The 20,375-nt window shown below is 47.3% G+C and overlaps 1 protein-coding gene across 5 annotated transcripts in view; it reads left to right on the forward strand.

Annotated features, from left to right (window-relative positions):
- Positions 1 to 20,375, forward strand: part of LOC147009510 (fibronectin type III and SPRY domain-containing protein 2-like) — a 113,869-nt gene that overhangs the window by 85,339 nt on the left and 8,155 nt on the right. For all 5 annotated transcript variants that reach the window (XM_085861265.1, XM_085861266.1, XM_085861268.1 and 2 more), the window contains exons 11-13: positions 8 to 196; positions 12,495 to 12,649; positions 19,090 to 19,509. In XM_085861265.1, coding sequence (XP_085717391.1) covers positions 8 to 196; positions 12,495 to 12,649; positions 19,090 to 19,509 — 764 coding nt within the window. The remainder of the gene's footprint in view (positions 1 to 7; positions 197 to 12,494; positions 12,650 to 19,089; positions 19,510 to 20,375) is intronic.

Genomic DNA, 20,375 nt, shown 5'->3' on the forward strand with positions numbered 1-20,375 from the left:
TCTTCAGATGTCCCAGGGTGTTTGGTCATGCACTCACTGGTCATGCCGAGTGCACCTGGCAGCTTGATGTACGCCAAGCCAAGGATTACTTTGTGGGTCTTGTACACCTGGACCTGCCTGGCACAAGTTCTCCTTCCATTCCTGGTTCTTATTGGATCATCAGACACGTTTCCTCAAATGCTGCTGCTTCTTCTGTGTGAGCAACCAATTCTGAACTATATTGTTTTAGTGTGTTGAGTTGGTTGTTTTTAAGTGGTACTTGAAGGTGGATAGAGATGTGTAAGATGCCGAAGATGCCAATGATCTTGAAGGTCTTGGTTTCCACCGAATAAAGCTCAGCAAGGTGTGAGGCAGGGGAGCCAGCCCAGAGGGGAGAGCAGTCTTCTATCAATATTATTTGGAGATTTAGCTCATGAGCAATGCGTTCAATGGGACGAGCATTTTATCTGCGCACCAAATTTGTCAGCACTGTGATTAATTTGCAGTTTGAAGTGCTTGGACTCTTTCTCTTCAAATTCTCTGTGAAGTTGAGAATTCTATTTATGCATGGTACCCATCTTGCTCCAAAATTGAGTTCTGAAGCCTCGTTGGACCAGTCACACGATACCATTCAGCAAATAGTAGGGCTGTGCTCATCTTGTTCCGATGAAGGATGGCCTTAAAGGTGTGTGTGTGTGTGTGTGTGTGTGTTAATATTGCTCCAATCGGACGAGCAGAACCAGGCCAAATGAGATTACAGGCTGGATTGGATAGCGGTCAGGTAGTGAGGGGCGAGCCTCACTTGCGCCGCCGTATTGACTTCCTTGTTAAAAGGGAGGCATCATGAAAAGGGAAGCGTCTTCTTTTTTCGTATGCTGCACGTGGCTGCGGGTAGCATCATTACCCATTTGGTGCAGCCGTGCTGCTGATGCAATGCCCCCTGTAGGTTAGAGCATGAACTTGTAATTTGTTCAGGGTTCTGGCAATAGCTCGCATACAATTCGCGAAGGACACCGTGAGATCTTTAAGGTCCGCTCACTAATGTTTCCTGATGGCAGGCACACTTTAACGTCCAACTGAGAGACGGCACACTGTTCAAGAGTTTAAAACGGATCACCTTGCCTGGTGTTTGCTTAATGGTTAGGGTGGCAAGCTTTGGATCCTCGGGTCTTGAATTCAAATCCCGCTCAGCTGTTGAATTAATACCAGGTGGGGTTAACTCGGCCTGTCATCCTTCCGAGGTCGGCAAAACGAGTGCCAGCATGCTGGTATCCTGCGTCGGAGTGGCGACCCGTCCAGGATTGTGCCCAACAGCCAAGGAGACTGCTTAGATAGCACCTACACTCTGCACAGAGTATAATTCCAATCTCCTTCTTCTCCTCCTGCCTGCAAAACATTAGGGTGGCAGTTGATAGCTTTTTTTTTTTTTTTTGTATACCTTTGTTGAGGCTCGTATGAGAGCTAACACACAACTCACAGCAAGGAGGCATGAGACAAGAGGGGCGGAAGTGGAAGGGACAAAACAGTGGGGAACAGACACATTAGGTGAACTGTGGAAGGGAGAGGGATGGGGATGGGACGGGGAACATGGCGAAGAGAAGATGGACATTTCAGGGACTTTCAGGAAGGAAAGCAGGAGAAATGAAGGAAGTGGGCTTGGGTGGATTATCGGTGGTAGAAAAGATCGAGGATTTGGATGGGGGAAGATAAGAGGTGGTGGTGAACAGCTGTTTTGAAAGCCTGGAGGGAAGAATGGGAAAGAATAGAGTGAGGAAGTTTATTCCAAAGGCAGGAAAAAAGAGGAATGAAAGAGTGAAGATGAGCAGTGATTCGTGATTTTGGTAGTTTTACCAGAAGGGGGTTGTTGGCGGACCTTGAGCGCCCTGTGGAAATGTGGTGGGGACAAATCGCAGAGAGAGCAGGGGGGGCAAGGCTGGAGAGGAGTCGGTAGAAGACAGAAAGACCACCGACCAACCTGCGGTGATTGAGTGAGAGGCCTAAAGACTCAGCTTCATTGCGGGAGATGCCGATGATCTTAAATGCCCTGGTTTCGACAGCGTGAAGCCGAGAAAGGTGGGAGGTAGGAGCACCAGCCTAGAGGGGAGAGCAGTACTCCATCAGGCTACGGACAAAGCTTTTTAAGTGGTCAGGAGCTCAAGAGGGCCGAGGAAGGACTTTGCACAACGGAGGATTCCCAGTCGGCGACTGGCTTTTGAGGCGAGGTTGGAAATGTGACTTTCCCAGGAAAGGTCATGGCAGATAGTGAGACCTAGAAGCTTGAAAGAAAAGACTTCTTCCAGAGGATTGTTGAGAAAGTGGATGGGGGGGTTTTGTAAACGGTCCTTTCGAAGAGACATAGTGAGAGTGTGAGATTTGTCTGGATTGAAAGACATGTTCCACGTGTTGGAGCAGTTTGTGATTTTATCCAGATCTGCAGTGAGCGAAGAAGCTGCTGCTTGCCGGTCTGAGGGATGACAGATGGTACGGCAGAGGGTGGAGTCGTCGGCAAAGAGAAATAGAGGATTTTCCAGAGAGTCCGAGAGATCATTGATGAAAACCAGAAAAAGAACAGGGCCCAGAACGCTACCTTGAGGAACTCCAGCCTGCACAGGAAGAGGGGATGAAAGAACTCCATTTAGGGCCACACGTTGACTGCGACAGGAGAGGAAGTCTGCGAGCCATGAGTGGAGATGGCCTTGAATACCATGGGAAGAGAGTTTGGTGAGTAGGGCAGGGTGCCAGACTGTGTCAAAAGCACGTGATATGTCCAGGGATACAGCTCGGATTTCCTGTCTGGCATTGAGGACCGCCATCCATTGATGGGAGAGCAGAAACAGCAAATCCAGGGTAGAGTGACCTGGTCTGAAACCAAATTGATGATTGGAAATCAAGCCATTGGAGAAGAGGAAGGATTTCATGTCTGAAGCGATGATGGATTCTATAACCTTGCTGATGATTGGGAGAAGGCTGATTGGTCTGTAGTTACAGGGATCTGTTTTTGCACCTTTTTTATGCAGGGCAGTGATGTTAGCAGATTTCCAAGCAGATGGCAGATGACCTTGGGCAAATGAGAGGGTGAATAAAACAGAGAGAGGGTGAGCAAGAGCAGAAGAGCAGGCTTTGAGGACACGTGGGCTGATGCCGTCTGGACCAGTTGCAGAATCTGACTCGAGGTTTGAAAGCAAGCTCTCCACCTTGTCAGGAGAAAAGGATACAGAGTCCAGGGACAGTTGGGTGCGACTGGGTAAAGTGGGTAGAGATAGTGATGGGTTTAGGACACAAGATTTAGCTGCAAACACCGAGTTTAGACATTCAGCTTTATCACGTGTGGAATCAGCAGTGCGTCCATTTGAGGTAAGGGAGGGGATGGAGGGGGAACATACACCAGAAAGAGATTTGATTAAACGGCACCAGGATTTTGAGGAGGGAGAGAGGTTTGAGAGTTCAGACTTGAGATGAGAAAGATGTTGTTTTCTGGCTCTCCTGAGGGTAGATACACACTTGTTCCGAGCTTTGTGGAAAGAACTGAGATTGCCCTCAGTTGGGTTTGCTTTCCATGAGGCAAAGGCAAGTTGTTTCAGGACAACTGCCTCGCCACAAGCTTCAGTAAACCAAGGGAGGGAGGAAGGGTAAGACAACTGAACACGAGAGGGGATAAATCTGTGCATGAGGGAGAGCAAGTTTCTTTGAAAGAATTCCCAGGATGAGTTGATGTTTGAGAAAGTAGAGATAGGAGACCAGTCTGTAAGTTTGATGGCTGCTCGGAGACCCTGCCAGTCGGCTTGAGTGAAATGCCAGACTCGACGGCGGTGAGGTGGTTCTCTGATGACAGCCAGAGAGATGTCCACTTTAACAAGGACGTGGTCAGAAGAACCAATTGGAGCGAAGGAAGAGCAGCAGATATTGTCAGGGAAATTTGTCAAAATCAGATCCAGAAGAGATGGAGTACCATTGGTTGAGATCCGGGTCGGGAAGTTGACTGATTGAGTCAGTCCCAATGAGTCGCAGAAAGCTTTTGCTGAGGTGCCATGGCAGGTGAGAGAGGTACCCACACCGAGCCAACTGGCGTGATGACAATTGAAGTCACCACATAAGAGGAAGAGAGAGTTTGGATGAGAAGATAGAAGATGGTCCATGTTTTCGGATAGTGAGGTGTAGATGGAGTCATCACTGTTCGGTGGACGGTACAGTACACATATAAACATGAGGTGGGAGTGGAGGGGAAGCCGAAGCCAGAGGTATTCCTGGGGGTGTGGGGGAGTGAGAGCAGTGCATGGAGAGTGAGGAATAGAGTCTTTGATGAAGAGAGCAACACCTCCACCAGGACGAGGCTCAGGTCTGTCATACCGTAAGAGGGAGTAACCAGGGAGAGATACTTGGGAGTCAGACACGTCTTGGGAGAGGAAAGTTTCTGTTAGGCAGATAATGTCTGGTTTGTCAGTGGCAACCTGTATGGAAAGATCTGAAAGGTTTGAGCGAAGGCCCCGGATATTTGAGGTCCACACTTTTAATGAAGAGGTAGGGGAGGAGGCTTTGGGTGCAGGAGGTGGAGGGGGAGGAGGAGGGTAGGACAAGGGACGAGGGGGGCAGGTAAGGAGGGTTGCTGAAGGAGTGTGGGGTATTGCAGAATAGCGAGGGGAGGGGGCCGAATGAGGAGGAGAAAAGGCTCTGTGGTGCTGGGGGAGAGGGGGGACAAGAGACAAGGAAGAAAGCAGTTGAGGATTTGAGGAGGTGGAGTGAAGAGATGGAGGTGAGAGGGCAGTGGAGGGAGGCAGCTTGGTGGATGAGAGGGGGGGCAACTTTGAGAAGGAAGAGTGAGGGGGATGAAAGGTGGGAGAAAGGTGAGGGGGGAATTTTTGAGAGAGGTGAGAGGGAGGCTTGGAGGGAGAAGAGTGGGATAGTTGCTTTGAGAGTGAGAGTGAGGGGTGAGGGGGGTGAGTTGGCACTGAAGTTGGAAAAAAAGAATGGTTGATGGAAAGTGAACATCCATGGCAAACTGTGGTTTTTAAAAGTTTTAGGTCAGAGATGCGATTTAACACAATTCTTGATGGATGCAATGAAGGCGAATTCAGAGCATGGAGAGAAGAAGTGCTGTAATAGTTGGATTTTTTAGGCAAGGAATGAAGGAGAGGTCGAAATGAGAGCAGTCTGTTAAAATAGCAGAAGAGTTGTCCATTGTGAAACAGTAAAGAGTACCACATGTGTGAGAGAGGAAGATGAAGCATTATAAGATCGTTTTTGTAGTTAAAAATAATGTATGAGAGAGTTCAACAGATTAGGTCATGGAAGTGGAAAAAAAAAAATCGAGGAAGAAGACGAGGGGGAAGTTAAGAGGAAGAAGAAGAAGCAGAATCGGGAGAAGGTGAGCGTGTTGTTGTTGTTGTTGTTGTTGTTAAATAAGAACAGAGTTCAATTTGTTCGACCACTTTATTAGCGTGGAACGACAATAATCAAACAAGTATTGAACAGGTTGAAACACCCACAACATCCCTGGCTCCGGGTCAGGCTGCGCATGCGCACTGGCACAGGGGACCGTCGATATGTGGAATTACCGTAAAGTACAATGTTCTCTATCTCCCTCCGAGTCTTTATTATGTTAATAGATAAAGGCTGAGAAAATATTAAGTTTAATGAATGAACAAAAGTTTATATCGCCCATCGTGTGACTATTCCATGCAGTAGTCCTTGTGCCAGGCAGGCACGCTGGTCGCTCTGGTGGATCGGCGTTGACCTATCGCTGGTGCTGGTGGTGTCACATCGGGCCCCAGTGGGGATGGGGCTCTCGGGGTTTCAGGGGCCGATGGTGGCGTCTGAAGGATCGCGCGCCTCGGTGCGCCTCGTCCTGGTGCTGCTGGCGTGTCTAAAACGGGTGTCGTCTTGCGCCGGGGTGTGCATACTGACGTCAGTGCCGGCGTGGGCCCCGTTGGCGTCGCAGATGTCACGGGTTCGCTGTCGAGGTCAGGCAGTTGCGGTGTTACAACGGGTGCAGGTACAGTGATGCGGGTTGCTAGATCATCATAGATAGACCGGGGTGGCAGCTGGTCATTGCGAACTGGGCTAAACTTGCGCAGGAATTTCCTGTTCCGAAGTGTGACTCTGCCCGAGCCATCGATCTTGATCACGTATTGGTCGTGTTGGCGTACCTCCACGATACTGCCTGTCTTGTCCCATTTTTTGGGTGGAATCCTGTCTGGTTCTGTACGCGGACTTGGTCCCCTACAGCAAGTGGCGGAAGGCGTTTGGTGTGTTCTGCCCAGGTGTCGGCTGTGCGGATATGACGTTTGCGGAGGGCCTCCTCCCTCGCTTTCAGGGTCTCATGCCAAGTGTCGTGCGGTCTGTACTTCCCGGGGATAATTGGGATGAAATCGCGTATCGGGCGGCCGAAGACACACATTGCCGGGGAGATCTTCGTGTCAGGGTCAGGCGTGTTACGATATTGTAGTATCGCTCTCTGCACAGCGTCAGTGTCAAGTTCTCCCTGCGGGCTGGTGTTGTCCGTGATAAGTCGTTTCATTGTCTTAACTCCAATCTCCGCGCGACAGTTGCTGTGAGGGAAGGCCACCGATGACAAGCGGTGGTGTACGCCCCATCTGTGCAGGAATGACCTGGTCTCGGTGGAGGTGAACTCCGGTCCCCCATCCGACGCGAGCTCTTCTGGTGTCCCGTACGTCACGAAGGCGCGACGTAAGTGGTTTATGAGTCCGGCGGCGCCACCCGTCGACTTTGAGATGATCGGCCAGTTTGAGTATCTGTCCACCGTCACAAGGTAGTGTGCACCCCTGTGTACAAAGAAGTCCGAGCACACTGCCTGAAAGGGGTAAACGACCGAAATAGGTGGAGTTGGTGGCGCTCCAGGCTGTGATGGTGCCATCCGGTGGCAGTGTTCGCAGTTTTTCCGAGTGGCGCTGATGTCGGCCGACATGCCTGGCCAGAATACAGAGGATTCTGCGCGGGCGGTCATCATTGATACGCCCTGGTGGGCAGCGTGTAGGGCGCTCAGCACATCGCCGCGGAGTGAGGGTGGTATGACTACTCGGTCCTTGTATAGGATCACTCCATCTGTCGATGTAATGTTCTCGCGGTACTGGTGATAGTCGCGAATTGTCTCTGGCATCTCGATTTTTGAGTCGGGGATGCCGTTCATTGTCATTCCCTCCAATATGTGCATATCGCCATCGCTGCTGGTGGCTTCCCTGACGCGATCCCATGTTACTGATCGCAATGATTTGAGGCCCGCGGCACACCATGCCAGGTTGTCCTCGACGTCGTCGTCATACTCCGGCTCAGTTTGGCGTAGGAGGGACAGGACGTCGGTGTGCGTGCTTGGTTGGAGGTGGGTCGCTATGGTGGCATTGTCATCTGGAAGGTTCATGAGTGGAGGTCGCGTGGTGCCAACTGGCCTGCGCGACATGGCATCTGCCGCCTTGTTCTTCATGCCCGGGATATGTATGATGCGGAAGCGATAACGCAGGGTCTTCTCCTTGAGGTTCCTGAGGCGGGGGTTGGGTATGTCGTCAAGTGCTCTGTCCGAAAGGAGTTTCAGCAGTGGTTTGTGGTCTACCGCAACGATCAGGTTCTCGCAGCCCAGTACGAAGTAGCGCGCTTTGTCCAAGGCGTCCGCGACTGCGAGAGCCTCGCCCTCTATGGGCGCGTATCTGGATTTTGCCGTGTGTGTAAATCTGCTGCCGACCAGGGTTATTTTCCATCCATCAGTGCAGCAGAATGGTCTAGCTGGCACGCATCGGCAGTGCTTTTGAAGCAACCAGAATCCGATTCCCTCCTTCGACCAGTCCGTGGCGATGCATGTTGGCTTAGTTTTGTCAAATATGCGGACACCGTGTTCGATTTCTTGTACGATCACGTCTTTCGACTCGCGGAATATGTCCTCTAACTCCATGGACCACTGGAAGCGTTCTCCACTTTTCAGGAGCTTCCGGAATGGCTGCATTCGTTCGGCCATACTAAAGGCGTAAGCCACCTGGTTGACAAGCCCGAACCACGATCTGACGTCGGTGATGTTACGCGGTTGTGGGAAATCGTGGATTGCTTCCAGGTAGCGGCTGCACGGTCGCACGTCGGTCATGGTGATGGTGAAGCCCGCGAAGTCCACCGTGGGTGCGCTGAAGACAAACTTCTCCAGGTTGAGGATGATTCCATTCCGGCCGCATATATCCAGCCATTGGACCGCCTGGAAGTAGCTCCCCTCAATCGTGTCTGACCATAGGAGCGTGTCATCTACGCACTTGGTCTTGTTACCAATGTCCGCGACGATCTCATCGTATCGTCGTGAGTAACCGTCCCCCGATGCCATATACCCTTGTGGGGCAGATAGGTACCGGTAGCGCCCCCATGGAGTGATGAAGGTCGTTTTGTGGCGGTCGTCCTCGTGTCGGCGGACGCTATGGTAACCGTTCCATGCGTCGAATACTGTCTTGCACTTCCCGTTAGGTACGCGTCTCGCCTGGTGGAACGGGGATTGGGTGTGGTGGGTCTCGCGGAACGCATGCTTGTTCAAGGCCTGAAAGTCGACGGTGCGTCGCGGCTTGCCATTCTTTTTCGCGCAAATTACCATGCGGTGACACCATGTCACCGGCGTGCCGACGGGTACTTCCTCCAACACGCCGAGCCGAACGTCCTGGTCGAGGCCTGCTTTTACCTCATCTTGCCAATGTATGGCCACGGAGATGGGAGTGTGATGGGCAACCGGTGTCGCGTTCTCACTGAGCATAAGACGTAGTGGCGGGCCGGTCATTCTCGGTAGTGGCTGGTGTGGGCACGTGTTGAATGTGCTCTGAGCATACATCCTGAGTAAATGTGACTGTAGTGCCTCTCTGTTGGCCTCGGTCGCTGGCATGGGGAGTGCGGTCGGCTTGGTCGGCGGTTCCGCGCGTCGCGGGCAGTCGCACAATTCCGAGGTTGTCAGATTCACCTCTCCGAGTGTCGGGAATCTGTCCGAGATCATTCCCAGGTCCATGCAGGCCGCGCGGGAGAGGAAGATGCGGTCTGAAGAGTCCGTCACATACGCGATTTGGCGCGTCTCCAATCTCCGAGCGTCGTCACTGTTACCGGCGAATCTGACTACCACGGCTCCGAGGATACGAATTCCTCTGTTGTTTGTGGCCTTCATGGTCATGGATACAGGTATGAGGTCCTCGGTACTCAGGCCCATTTGTTGGACGACTTTAATGCCGATCAGGCAGCTCTGGCACCCCGTGTCTGCCATAGCGGGTAGGGTTACCGCGCGGGTGTGTTTCAGGAGGTTAAAACCCAGCGCTTTGTAATCCTCGCGCTTGTTGGTGAGAGTGAGGTTGACGTATGGCTGCGGGTCGGATATGCGTTTCATCCACTTATCGCACATATCATCGTACAGGTGGTGAGCGAGGGGAAGCGTGCGCATTTCGTCCTCTGTGCTGGCCATGGTGACCGTGCATAGCTCGACGAAGGCTGCCGTCTGCTCGTCGTACATCCCGTCGGTCTCCTTAGATGGGGGTCTTGCCGATCGGCCGCCCAGGCACGCCTTGTCGAGGTGATTCTGGCGGTCACACTTCCGGCACTTTTTACCGTATCCGGGGCACTCGGCGCGTCTGGCGCGCCATTGAGGCGTTTTGCCGTGGCCCACCTCGCCGCAGTAGATGCATACTCCTTCGGGCTTGGCCTTCCGTTTTTCCGGCCTGGCTCCTACTCTGGCGCGGACGTCCTGTCGCTTTCCCCGCCGATACGAACTACTGATCGCGTCCGTGCTCTGAGTGTCAAGCAGGCGCGATGCCGAGCGTTTTCCAGACTCTTTGGCCTCGATATACTCTATCATGTCCTTTAATGGCATGTCCTGGTTCTTCTCACCGAGTAGGTCAAGTTGTATTGCTTGGTCCACGTTGCGCAATATCTCTTCGGTGAAGTCGTTGACCTGATCGCACCCCGCCTTGGTGCACTTCATTTCATACTTGCACGTGTCCGCCTGCCCTTTGATGCGGGCGTGGAACGACCGGACGGGCTCCTCGTGTCCCTGCCGCATGTTAGACAGGGCCACTCGAGCTACCATCGTGTTCTCCGTCCGGACGGCGAGCGCCTTCATGGCGGCGAGGACGTCTTCTTTATCGCAGCCCACGAGGCTCCTACCTGCCGCGCGAGTGAGGTCCTTTCTCAGCTCCACCTCACAGCACTCCAGTAGCTGCGCGACTATATCGGGTCCGACAAGCTTAGTACCTGTTTTGTATTCGCCCCAGCGGGTTATGAAGTACGACCAGGCCTCGCCCGTTCCGGCCAGTGCTATGGAGGGACGCTTGAGTTTCTCCATCTTGGCATTCGAGCTCGCTGCCCTGGGGGCGGCGACGTGCACAGTGGCGTGTATACTCAACATGGCGGCCACCACTGCCGCCTCTGCGTGTGTAGCCATATAGTCACAACCCTCGATCGGGCACTCTGCTTCCACCGGCGCCATAGGAACAGTTATTCTGGAGTAAACGTTCTATTTTCGGTGATGCACACGTGTGTACAGTGTCCTGGGGGCGAAGATTGGGTACAGAACCCGAGAAATCCAAACTCACTGTCGACGTTCTCGTGGTCCGTTTTCACCCAGTCGCGTCCTCCTCAGCACCGACGATCTTTACTCGACTGCATCAAGTTGTTTGATTATAAATAAGAACAGAGTTCAATTTGTTCGACCACTTTATTAGCGTGGAACGACAATAATCAAACAAGTATTGAACAGGTTGAAACACCCACAACATCCCTGGCTCCGGGTCAGGCTGCGCATGCGCACTGGCACAGGGGACCGTCGATATGTGGAATTACCGTAAAGTACAATGTTCTCTAGTTGTAGGGTTTTTTTTTTTTTTTTGAGATAAGAAAGAGATTAGTTGGGAGAATGGGGGATGTTTGGAAAGTGGGGAGGATCAAAATTGAAGCTAATGGGGAGAAAAAACAAACAAACCAAAAAAAAAAAACGATCGAACACCGAGTGGAACCGGTAGGCCTCAAGCACCCGGTAAGAACGTCGACAAAAATACTCACAAAATAGCACGATTTTTTTGAAACAAAACCGAACTAGCAACACACAGGAACATGTAGGTGAGAAAATTAAACAGTTAAAACGGGACAAATAACAACCAGGCTGTTAGGATCGAAATTAAGCTGGATCGAAATGCGACCCCATGCTCGCTGATGCAATGCATCAAGACCTTTTTTTCGAGAGCTTAGTCTGTTGAAGTATTTAATAATCTTGTGATGTGCGGCGGCTGACAACCATCGTCAGTAAGGTATTGGGACTCGTCCGCGATCGTCGTAAAAGTTGAACATGTTCGACTTTTACGACGAGTTGTCGGCGACAGTCGTCCATCACCTGTGGAACCAACTTCCACATCATCATCAATCTCATTCTTCACTCCATGTATTCAAGATGTATATCCTCGCCTGCCCCCCATTCTTTCCCCCATGCCTTCTTAGCTCTGCCACCGAAGGTGAAGGAGGTTATGTTTTCACCCCCTTTCTGTCTGTCTGTTTGTGTACAGCACATCTCACAAAGTTGTGGACGGATCCGAATGAAATTTTGAGGACAGGTTCAGTGTGTGACAAGGACGAACTGAGTAGATTTTGGATTAGATTTTGGATAGTAGAATTTTTAAAACTGATTCGGATTTTGGATAGTAGAATTTTAAAAGTGATTATTCATCATCGAGAGATAGGACCAAAAACGATATACAGTATAGCACGATATCTCAAAAAGTTTAAGACGGGTTTGGACGAAACTTAGTGGACAGGTTGGGTGTGTCACAAGGACAAATTGATTTGATTTTTGGTGAAGATCCGGATCCGAATCCGGATACGAGAATTGTTTAATTTTAAAAGTGATTCTTCACCATTGAGAGATGATCGGGCCAAAAATGACATATAGCACGATATTTCAAAAATATATCGTTCTCGTTGATCAGGCATTACGTGGCGGAGGTATACGCTCTGCCAAATGCCCTTCTAGTTTGTCTAAGTCTCCTATTTTGTCCTTCATCCATGCTGTTATTCCTGGTGTTGGCTTAATGGTTAGGGTGGCGGGCTTTGGATCCTTAGGTCCTGAGTTCAAATCCCGCTCAGCTGTTGAATTAATTGCAGGTGGGGTTAACTCGGCCTGCTCTCCTTCTGAGGTCAGCAAAACGAGTGCCAGCTTGCTGGTGTACTGTGTCGGAGTGGCGACCCGTCCAGGATTGTGCCCAAAAGCCAAGGAGACTGCTCAGGCAGCACCAACGCTCTGCACAGAGTATGGTCCCAATAAATAAAAAAAATCCATGCTGTTGGTGTGTTTCTCCCCTCTCTACTGTTCCTTTTGGACTGTTGCATCTTAATCCGCTCTGTGTTGTAGCTCTTCCACAAGCCTTAACTTTGAATCCAAAAAAAAAGCCTTAAACTGGGTTGTGAGTTTAACATGTTATATGCTTAATAAAAATGACTTTTCGCTGACTATTCATGAAGTGTACATTCCAGATTGTCCCTCATTCTTTCTTCTTGTACACCCTGTGTGCACGCAGGCACAAGTTTGAGTTTTGGGACAGTGGCACACACGTTGATCTCTACCTGTCTGTGCTGCCAAAGCATGTCGCCCTCTCATTCGACCGATCAACGAAACAATTGTCCATCATCAATGCTGAGACCCAGCAGCTCTTAATAAGCGCACGCGTGCAAGGTGCTTCCCTATTCCAACCTGTATTTGGGTTAGAAGTACCCGGCACCATACATCTTGGCAAAGACACTGCTGTTTCTCTTTCAAGATTGACCTGCTGACGTTTATCAGCAATCATTGTTGTTGTTGTTGTAATCAAGCTGGAATATCTTTTGAATTTTGGGGCGGTGTTTGTTTCCGAACACGTCGGGGCAGTGTTTGTCTCCGGCGTGAGGACAGCCGATAAGGCACCAACTTAAAAAAAAAACCCATCAAAACTGTTTGCTCGACGAGTTGCTTTCCACAGGAGATAACTGGAGTTCAGAGAACACCTTACGTTTTTTTTTTCAGACGTTTACCATCCTCGTTGCAGCGTCTAATCTTCCAACTGAATCTCGTAACTGAGAAACATTTAACTTGTACTTTGGTTTTAGTTTGAGCAGCCTTTGCGATTCGTTTACTCTTTTATACCGACAGTAGTGTTTTTTTTGGTTTACTAAATGACTTTTTCTTTCCTGCTTGGGTTCATCCAACTTTTGTCTTTATTTACTTATTTATTTTATTTTTTTCATCATTCTTTGGTAATATCGATAAAAAAGGGTTGAAACTGCAAATGTCACACAAAGACCGAAATCCACCTGAATGTCCAACAGCGCGCAGTTTGATTGAAGGCAAAAAGGTAAAACTTTGTGACGTTAGAAATAAAATTCTCAATCCCTGTGCACTTTCTGGAGAGTCTCATACCGATTGAGCTTTAAAATTTCATAACAGAACTACAACAGCACTCGGTAGAGCTCATACCTCCGTCAGGCTGAACAATTTACATTTTGTATCCACTGATAGGCCGGATCTGCATCCGGACCTGAACCAAAATATAAATATAAGCTTGTACTTGTCACCGAACCAACTCATCCATCAAGTTTCGTCCAAATTTTTCCGCAACTTTTTGAAATATTGTGATATATATATATATATATATATATATATATATATATATATATATATATATATATATATATATATATATATATATATATATACACATGTGTGACCCCATCTCTCAGTGGTGAAGAATCACTTAAAATTCTCGTATCCTGATCCGGATCTTCACCAAAATTGAATCAATTCGTTCTTGTCACACACCCAACCTGTCCACCAGGTTTTGTCCAAATCCATTAGTAACTTTTTTGAGATATTGTGCTCACAGACAGACAGACAGACAGACAGACAAACAGGGGTGAAGACATAAGCTACGTCCACCTTCAGTAACGGAGATAATAAAACAAAAGGAGTCCACTCCTGGCAGACGAACTCCATTTACTTTTGGCATTGTTATGGTAAACAAACGTATTTTTCTTTCGGCACACAATAACACGGCGTCAATGGGTTTTTGTTTTGGTGTTTTGTTGTGTGAAACGCATTCATCGTGTTGCAATTTTAGAAAAAATACAGAAGGGAAACTGCTGCGTCAGATTGGAAAGTTATGTTTTATGCAATCACTGCAATGTTTCAAAAACTTGATATGACGATGATCTTTGCTGGAAAGGTAGGGTGTAATTTTTTGGGATATTTTATTAACTACGTGCGTTGATTGCGTTCTGTTGATGATCGTGTGTACGCGCGCGTCGAGCATGTTCGCCTGTGATTGATGCGGCGGAAAATGAATGCACAGGGGAAGTGAGTTGCCCTGTGGTTTGATTTAATGAAAAATCGAAGGCGTTATTAGTCACGTCATGCTGATTGTGACACGCTGGAGGATGCTGATTGTGACACGCTGGAGGATGCTGATTGTTTACTGTCGCGTTTGGTGGCTGCTGCCGGACGATGAACCCTTAACAGTCCACACAAAGTGAGACTCCTGTTTTCATCAACAAGCTGAAGATCTGCCCTGTTGGCAAAACATCATGGAATTCTTCCTAATTCCTCACCTGCTTTTATTCTCACTCGTCCTTTGTGTCGGTAAGTTTTTCAAAACGTTTATGTTCTGCTCATTGATGGTAATTGATAAACATTGATAAACACTTTTGGAAAATTGTAAACTTTCTGTTTTTTGTTTTTTTTACATCCACTCAATTATTCCCACTTTGTGCGATAGTCTGGGGGGAGAAGTTCTGCCCTAAGTCTTTTCGGAACTGGCTGGCCATGCCTGACGATCACCGACTGAAGGTGATTCGGGTATAAATTTGTCAGTTGTTCAGGTTGTCGGCGATAACGACTCTGATAACTACTATGTGCAAAATATGCCGTGAGATCTTTAACGTCAAGTAGTGCTGAACACACGGGTCCTCCGTCCGACTTGATGTCCTTCCAACGGACGAAGCACACATTTTGATAAATCATCGTCCTGCTTATAAAACACCGGGTGACAGTTGAGAGTTGCGTCGGGATTCAAACCAAGCTAGGCAGCTCAAGGGGAAAGTGCATCCAACCTCCAAGATATCCTACCGGCCTGAGCGTGTCTTCCATTCCGCAGATGAAGAATCCATTTTCTTGAAATGTTTGTTACCTGGCACTTGTTTAATCTCTTTTCTGCTTAACATTTGTGTGCAACATACAGCTCAGCTGATGGAATGAGACCCTGTTCACCACTGAGTGGTTTTGTTTCCCTTTGTCTCCTGATGACATAAACTCTGTTTAGCTGGAAGGAAATTTCTTGAATATGTCATTTTACTTGGTCTTCCAGATTTCACCTTATTCTGGGGGTTTTTTTTTTTGGGGGGGAGGGGTGTTTAACCTCTACCACTGAAAGCGAACGGAGGTTGTTTCCACTCCTGTTTTTGGTTGTTTGTTTGTCTGTGAGCATGATATCTTAAAAGGTTGTGTACGGATTTGGACGAAACGTTGTGGACACGTTGGGTGTGTGACAAGAACAAGCCGATTCGATTTTGGTTCAGAGGGATCGGGCCTATCGGTGAGATACAAAAGGTAAACTGGTCAGCCTGGCAGGGGGTATGTGTTCTACCGAGTGCAGTTCTAGTTCTTAACTTGTATCTTGGTATCCCTTTTTGATGTTTTCAGTTTTGCTCGACTTTTATTTCTTCATCTTAATAATATGATGTTGCGATGTTATTGTATTAATACCGCGTCTTTTTAATGTCTCATTCCCCTTGAATGTTGTTGTTGGTTTTTTTTTTTTTACTAATATTGTAGTCCCTGCTCTCCATTCAAGCCATCTTGACCAGGAGGAGGAGATTGGGACCATACTCTGTGCAGAGCGTTGGTGCTGCTTAAGCAGTCTCCTTGGCTATTGGGCACAATCCCGGACGGGTCACCACTCCGACACAGGATACCAGCAAGCTGGCACTCATTTTACCGACCTCGGAAGGATGACAGGCCGAGTTAACCCCACCTGGTATTAATTCAACAGCTAAGTGGGATTTGAGCTCAGGACCCTCGGATCCAAAGCCCGCCACCCTTATCCATTAAGGCAACACCAGGCATATCTTGAGCTGTAGAGTCAGTCTTGTTCTACATCTATCTAAATGATTTCTTTGATTTTTCTTAAAAACTGTTCATTCCTCTTAGAAAATGACATCCCAACAACAGGTGGTAGCAGTTCAGTTACTTCCCTTTCTGTTGGCCTGGAAAGGATCGGATGCTTGTTTGACAGCTTCAATTATGTCTTTCAGTCCAGGCAAATGTCACGTTCTCATCCTGTTCGATATTTGGGAGAATTGTTCAACTCCAGCTGATTATCCAAAGACCTGACGACTCCACCCTCGTGAGAAAAATACTCCTGGCCTCACTATCTGCCGAGCAAGTGGAAAGCGGACTATGCAACCCGTTTCTCTTGACAGCCACTGTAAGATGTGCAGTCCCTGGAACTCATTGGTCTCATTGTCTCTCATAACCTTTCATGGGACGAACATGTCACAAAACTGTCATCATAGGACAGTCACTGCATGGGTATTCTCCATAGAGATCAGGTACCAAGCTTATTACGGTATAAAAGGTTTTCATAAGGAACTCCGAGGAGTGTTGCTCCCCACTTTGCCCTGGTGTTTCTGCTTCACACCTTGCTCCCTTGGGGGCAGTTCTAAACAAGGTCTTCCACGCCATTGGAATCTCAAGACAGGAGGTGTCGATAATCCCTCACCTGCCCGTCCATATCCCAGACATGCATGGTCTGATTTTGGTCAAACTTGGCACAAACACAGTACGTGATGGCATGCACGTGTCCCTCGCTTTAATTTGCGATCTGATCAAAGATGGTTGACTGGTAGAGTGGTGGCCATTTTAGTTGTAAAAAAAAATCCGATGTTGAACACGTTCTCAACCATTTTTCGAATATGCATTGACCAATGTTGTTCAAGCTTTGCACACAGATAATGAATGATAGCTTGCACGTCATTTATTTTTAAGATCAGAACCAAGATGGCCATTTTGGTTCATATAAACGTGTGCCCTATATACCACGTGTTGTTTTTGGTCATTCTTTTCTTAAGTGGCTCCTAGTTATAAATCCTTTTATAAAGCATATCTGAGTTACCAAGAAAATTATTCAATTATCTTATCATAACTTAACCTCCTTTCAACAGAAGAATTTGTAAAACATTAAGTTATAACTATTTTTGGTGTTCTATTATGATTAGTAGTCGTAACCATTACATACATGTAGTCGTAGTAGTAGTAATAGTACAGCTGTATACTGGACCATGTTTATCACTCAACATTTTCATTTCATGAACAATGTTTTAAGGAAGTTGGGGTTGAATTATTTGACAACTATCCAACTTTTTCACTCACTTTTGAACACCCATTCTCTTAGAATATTGCAAGGTGGCCCTACAATTTTATTAGCCCCCCGGTTGGACTTGGTCCGAAATGAGGGCTTATGTATTTGGTCTCAATTTTCGTGTCCGTGGATGTGTGGTGGAAATCCTCGAACCTCCAGCAGAATCGAACGTCACTCCAGTAACTCCAGTGCGAGTTGAACCATTTATCCATGTGTACATGGGAAGAAACAAATTCACAGAGCAACACCAGGATGAGCTGTTGTGAACTTCCTTCTCTCGGAGTTCCGTTCACAAGACGAGCTTTTTTATTGCAAAAATATTTGCATAGAAAGGGGGAAAGAGGGGCATAGGTAGAACAAAGAACAGTACATGTTATCTTCGCAAAACTACATATCACGACATAGCAGAACACCATATCTGGTTTGTGTGTGTGTGTGTGTGTGTGTGTGTGTGTGTGTGTGTGTGTGTGTGTGTGTGTGTGTGTGTGTGTGTGTGTGTGTGTGTGTGTGTGTGTGTGTATGTGTATGTGTGTGTGTGCGCGTGTGTGTGTGCGCGTGTGCGTCCGCAACCATATCTCGGGCATGTACTGACCAATTTTATTCATACTTGGCACAAAGACAACACATGATGGTCGACATAAGCACGTCATTTTTTTTTTTAAAGAGATCAGATCCAAGATGACCGATTGGCGGCCATTTGAGTTGTAAAAAAGCTGATGTTGAACACGTCTTCAACCATTTCTCGGACATGCATTTACCGACGTTGTTCAAACTTGGCACACAAATAATAATCAATATTGGCTTACATATGCACGTCATTTTTTTTGAGATCAGATCCAAGATGGCCAACTGGTGGCCTTTTTTTAACTTGAATGTCTCCCCAACCATTGATCAGACATGCATGGTCCAATTTTATTCAAACTTGGCACAATCACAGTACATGACAGTATACACGTACACCTCGTCTTATTTTGTGATCTGATCAAAGATGGCTGGCTGATAGACTGGTGCCCAATTTAGTTGTACAGAAATATGGGCTGGTCCTTTAACTCCGTATAGCAAAATTAATAAAACAATGGGAGCGATGACATTTTATGTCTTTTTTACTTGTTTTATTCAATGTTCTTTTTCATACCGATACCATGAAGCATCTTTCCTGAAAACCTAAAAAAAAAATTCTGATTACTCTTTTCAATTTCACCCCGACCATCTTTTAGTACAGTTTACAAAAACAGCAATTTCAATTGAATGATAATTTTCTATTGTCTACAGTTGTAGAATTTATTTTAGGCATAAATAAATATTATTAAATGTCATACTGTTTGTGTAATTCAGTATGTCTCCCCCAAAATATATGAACATTGAATCCCTTTCGTGCGAAAGCTACATTCCCAATCGTAAACATCATACATGTCACGTGACCAACTATCTTACACAATATAACTACGTAACTGAATAACGTAATCGTACACAATCTTCCATGTCACATGACCACTCAAGTCAGTTGCATATACACATAAATCTTGTAAATATGGACTAGCCTTTTTAACTCGGTACAGCAAATTACCAAAACCACGGGGGCTATGACATTTGATGTCTTTTTATCCTTGTCTAAAGATGGAATGTTACACTAAAGTGTTGTTTGATTTATGAAAAATTAAAAGTTTTTGCACGTTTTTTTGAATCCAGAACTAGGTGCGCATAAAATTCTGATATTTGCTCTTCACAGGATCACAGGTTCAGGATGCAAATATCTGCACAATTGATGGACCGAAGAAAATGTGTGTACAACAAATGGTGATCGCCCTAAGGGGCGACGCTGTAACTCTTCCCTGCCAGTTTACTTACGAGGGCGCATTACCCATAAAACAACGGAAACTGATCATTTCGAGACATCAGGCTCAACATGATGATGTCGTTCTCTACAACAGCGACACAAAGTACCAAAAAGAAGAATTCAAGAATAGGCTTCAACCACTTGGAAACACGAATGAAGGCAATGGGTCAGTGAAGATCACTGACGTGAGAGTGGAGGATGAAGGGACTTACACCTTTCGATTTGAGTACTATCAATTGAATTGGGGGGTCATGTGGAATTATGTTGCTTTCCAAACAAGGGTGGGAAAGGGAACAACGCTTCAAGTTCATGGTAGGTATCCACTGTTAAAAAGGTATTTACACTGGTAAAATAATTTCATGAATGTGTGTGTCATTGACTGATGAAGACCTCCCACATACTCAATCTCTCTCTCTTCTCTCTCTTCTCTCTCTCTCTTCTCTCTCTCTTCTCTCTCTTCTCTCTCTTCTCTCTCTCATCCTGATGCACGGCCACATCTTTTAAGTTACAAATTCCAAACTTTGACAACAAATACAACTTTGTGTGGGAGGTAACATGGCCTATATGGTTGCGGCCTCCCACAGGGAGGCAGGGGAGTGTACATTATCCATACAAATGTGTACCATATAGCGCCACTTAGCGGTGGCAGAGGGTATTACAACTTCCTTTTTTACCTGGGCAATGCTGAGGTTAAATTAAAGCACTTTTTGCATGGGTAAATTTGTCCTTCTTCCATCCCCCCCCCCACACACACACACTCACACACACACACACGCACATCCCCCCCAACGGAGGGGCCTGTCAAAGCCCATCATCGTGTGAGACATTTCTTGCGGGAAGGGACATCTGGACGAATGGGGGGGGGGGTGAGGATGAGAAGGAGGTGGGGGGAGGGGTTAAGGGACTCTATTCACAGATAAATTTGGCAAACAGGATGACTAATTAGTCCATCAGTGAGCGAAATAATCTGCTTGTTTTATAAATCAGAAAATCATGCGCAGGACATAATAAACTAGGCAAGGTCGATGGCACGCCACCTAAAGGAAAGTTGAAAGATGGCAAAAGGTTCCACGACAAATTACACATCAAATTTTGAGTTTAAATAAAATCTTCTGTTTTGATCCCTGTGACCCTAAGTCCTCACCCCCTGGGCATGAACCAAGGGTCAAATCCAAAAA

Source organism: Eptatretus burgeri, chromosome 17 (genome assembly GCF_056783735.1).
Source record: "Eptatretus burgeri isolate ZD-2024b chromosome 17, Ebu_testis_v1, whole genome shotgun sequence".
NCBI lineage: Eukaryota > Metazoa > Chordata > Myxini > Myxiniformes > Myxinidae > Eptatretus > Eptatretus burgeri.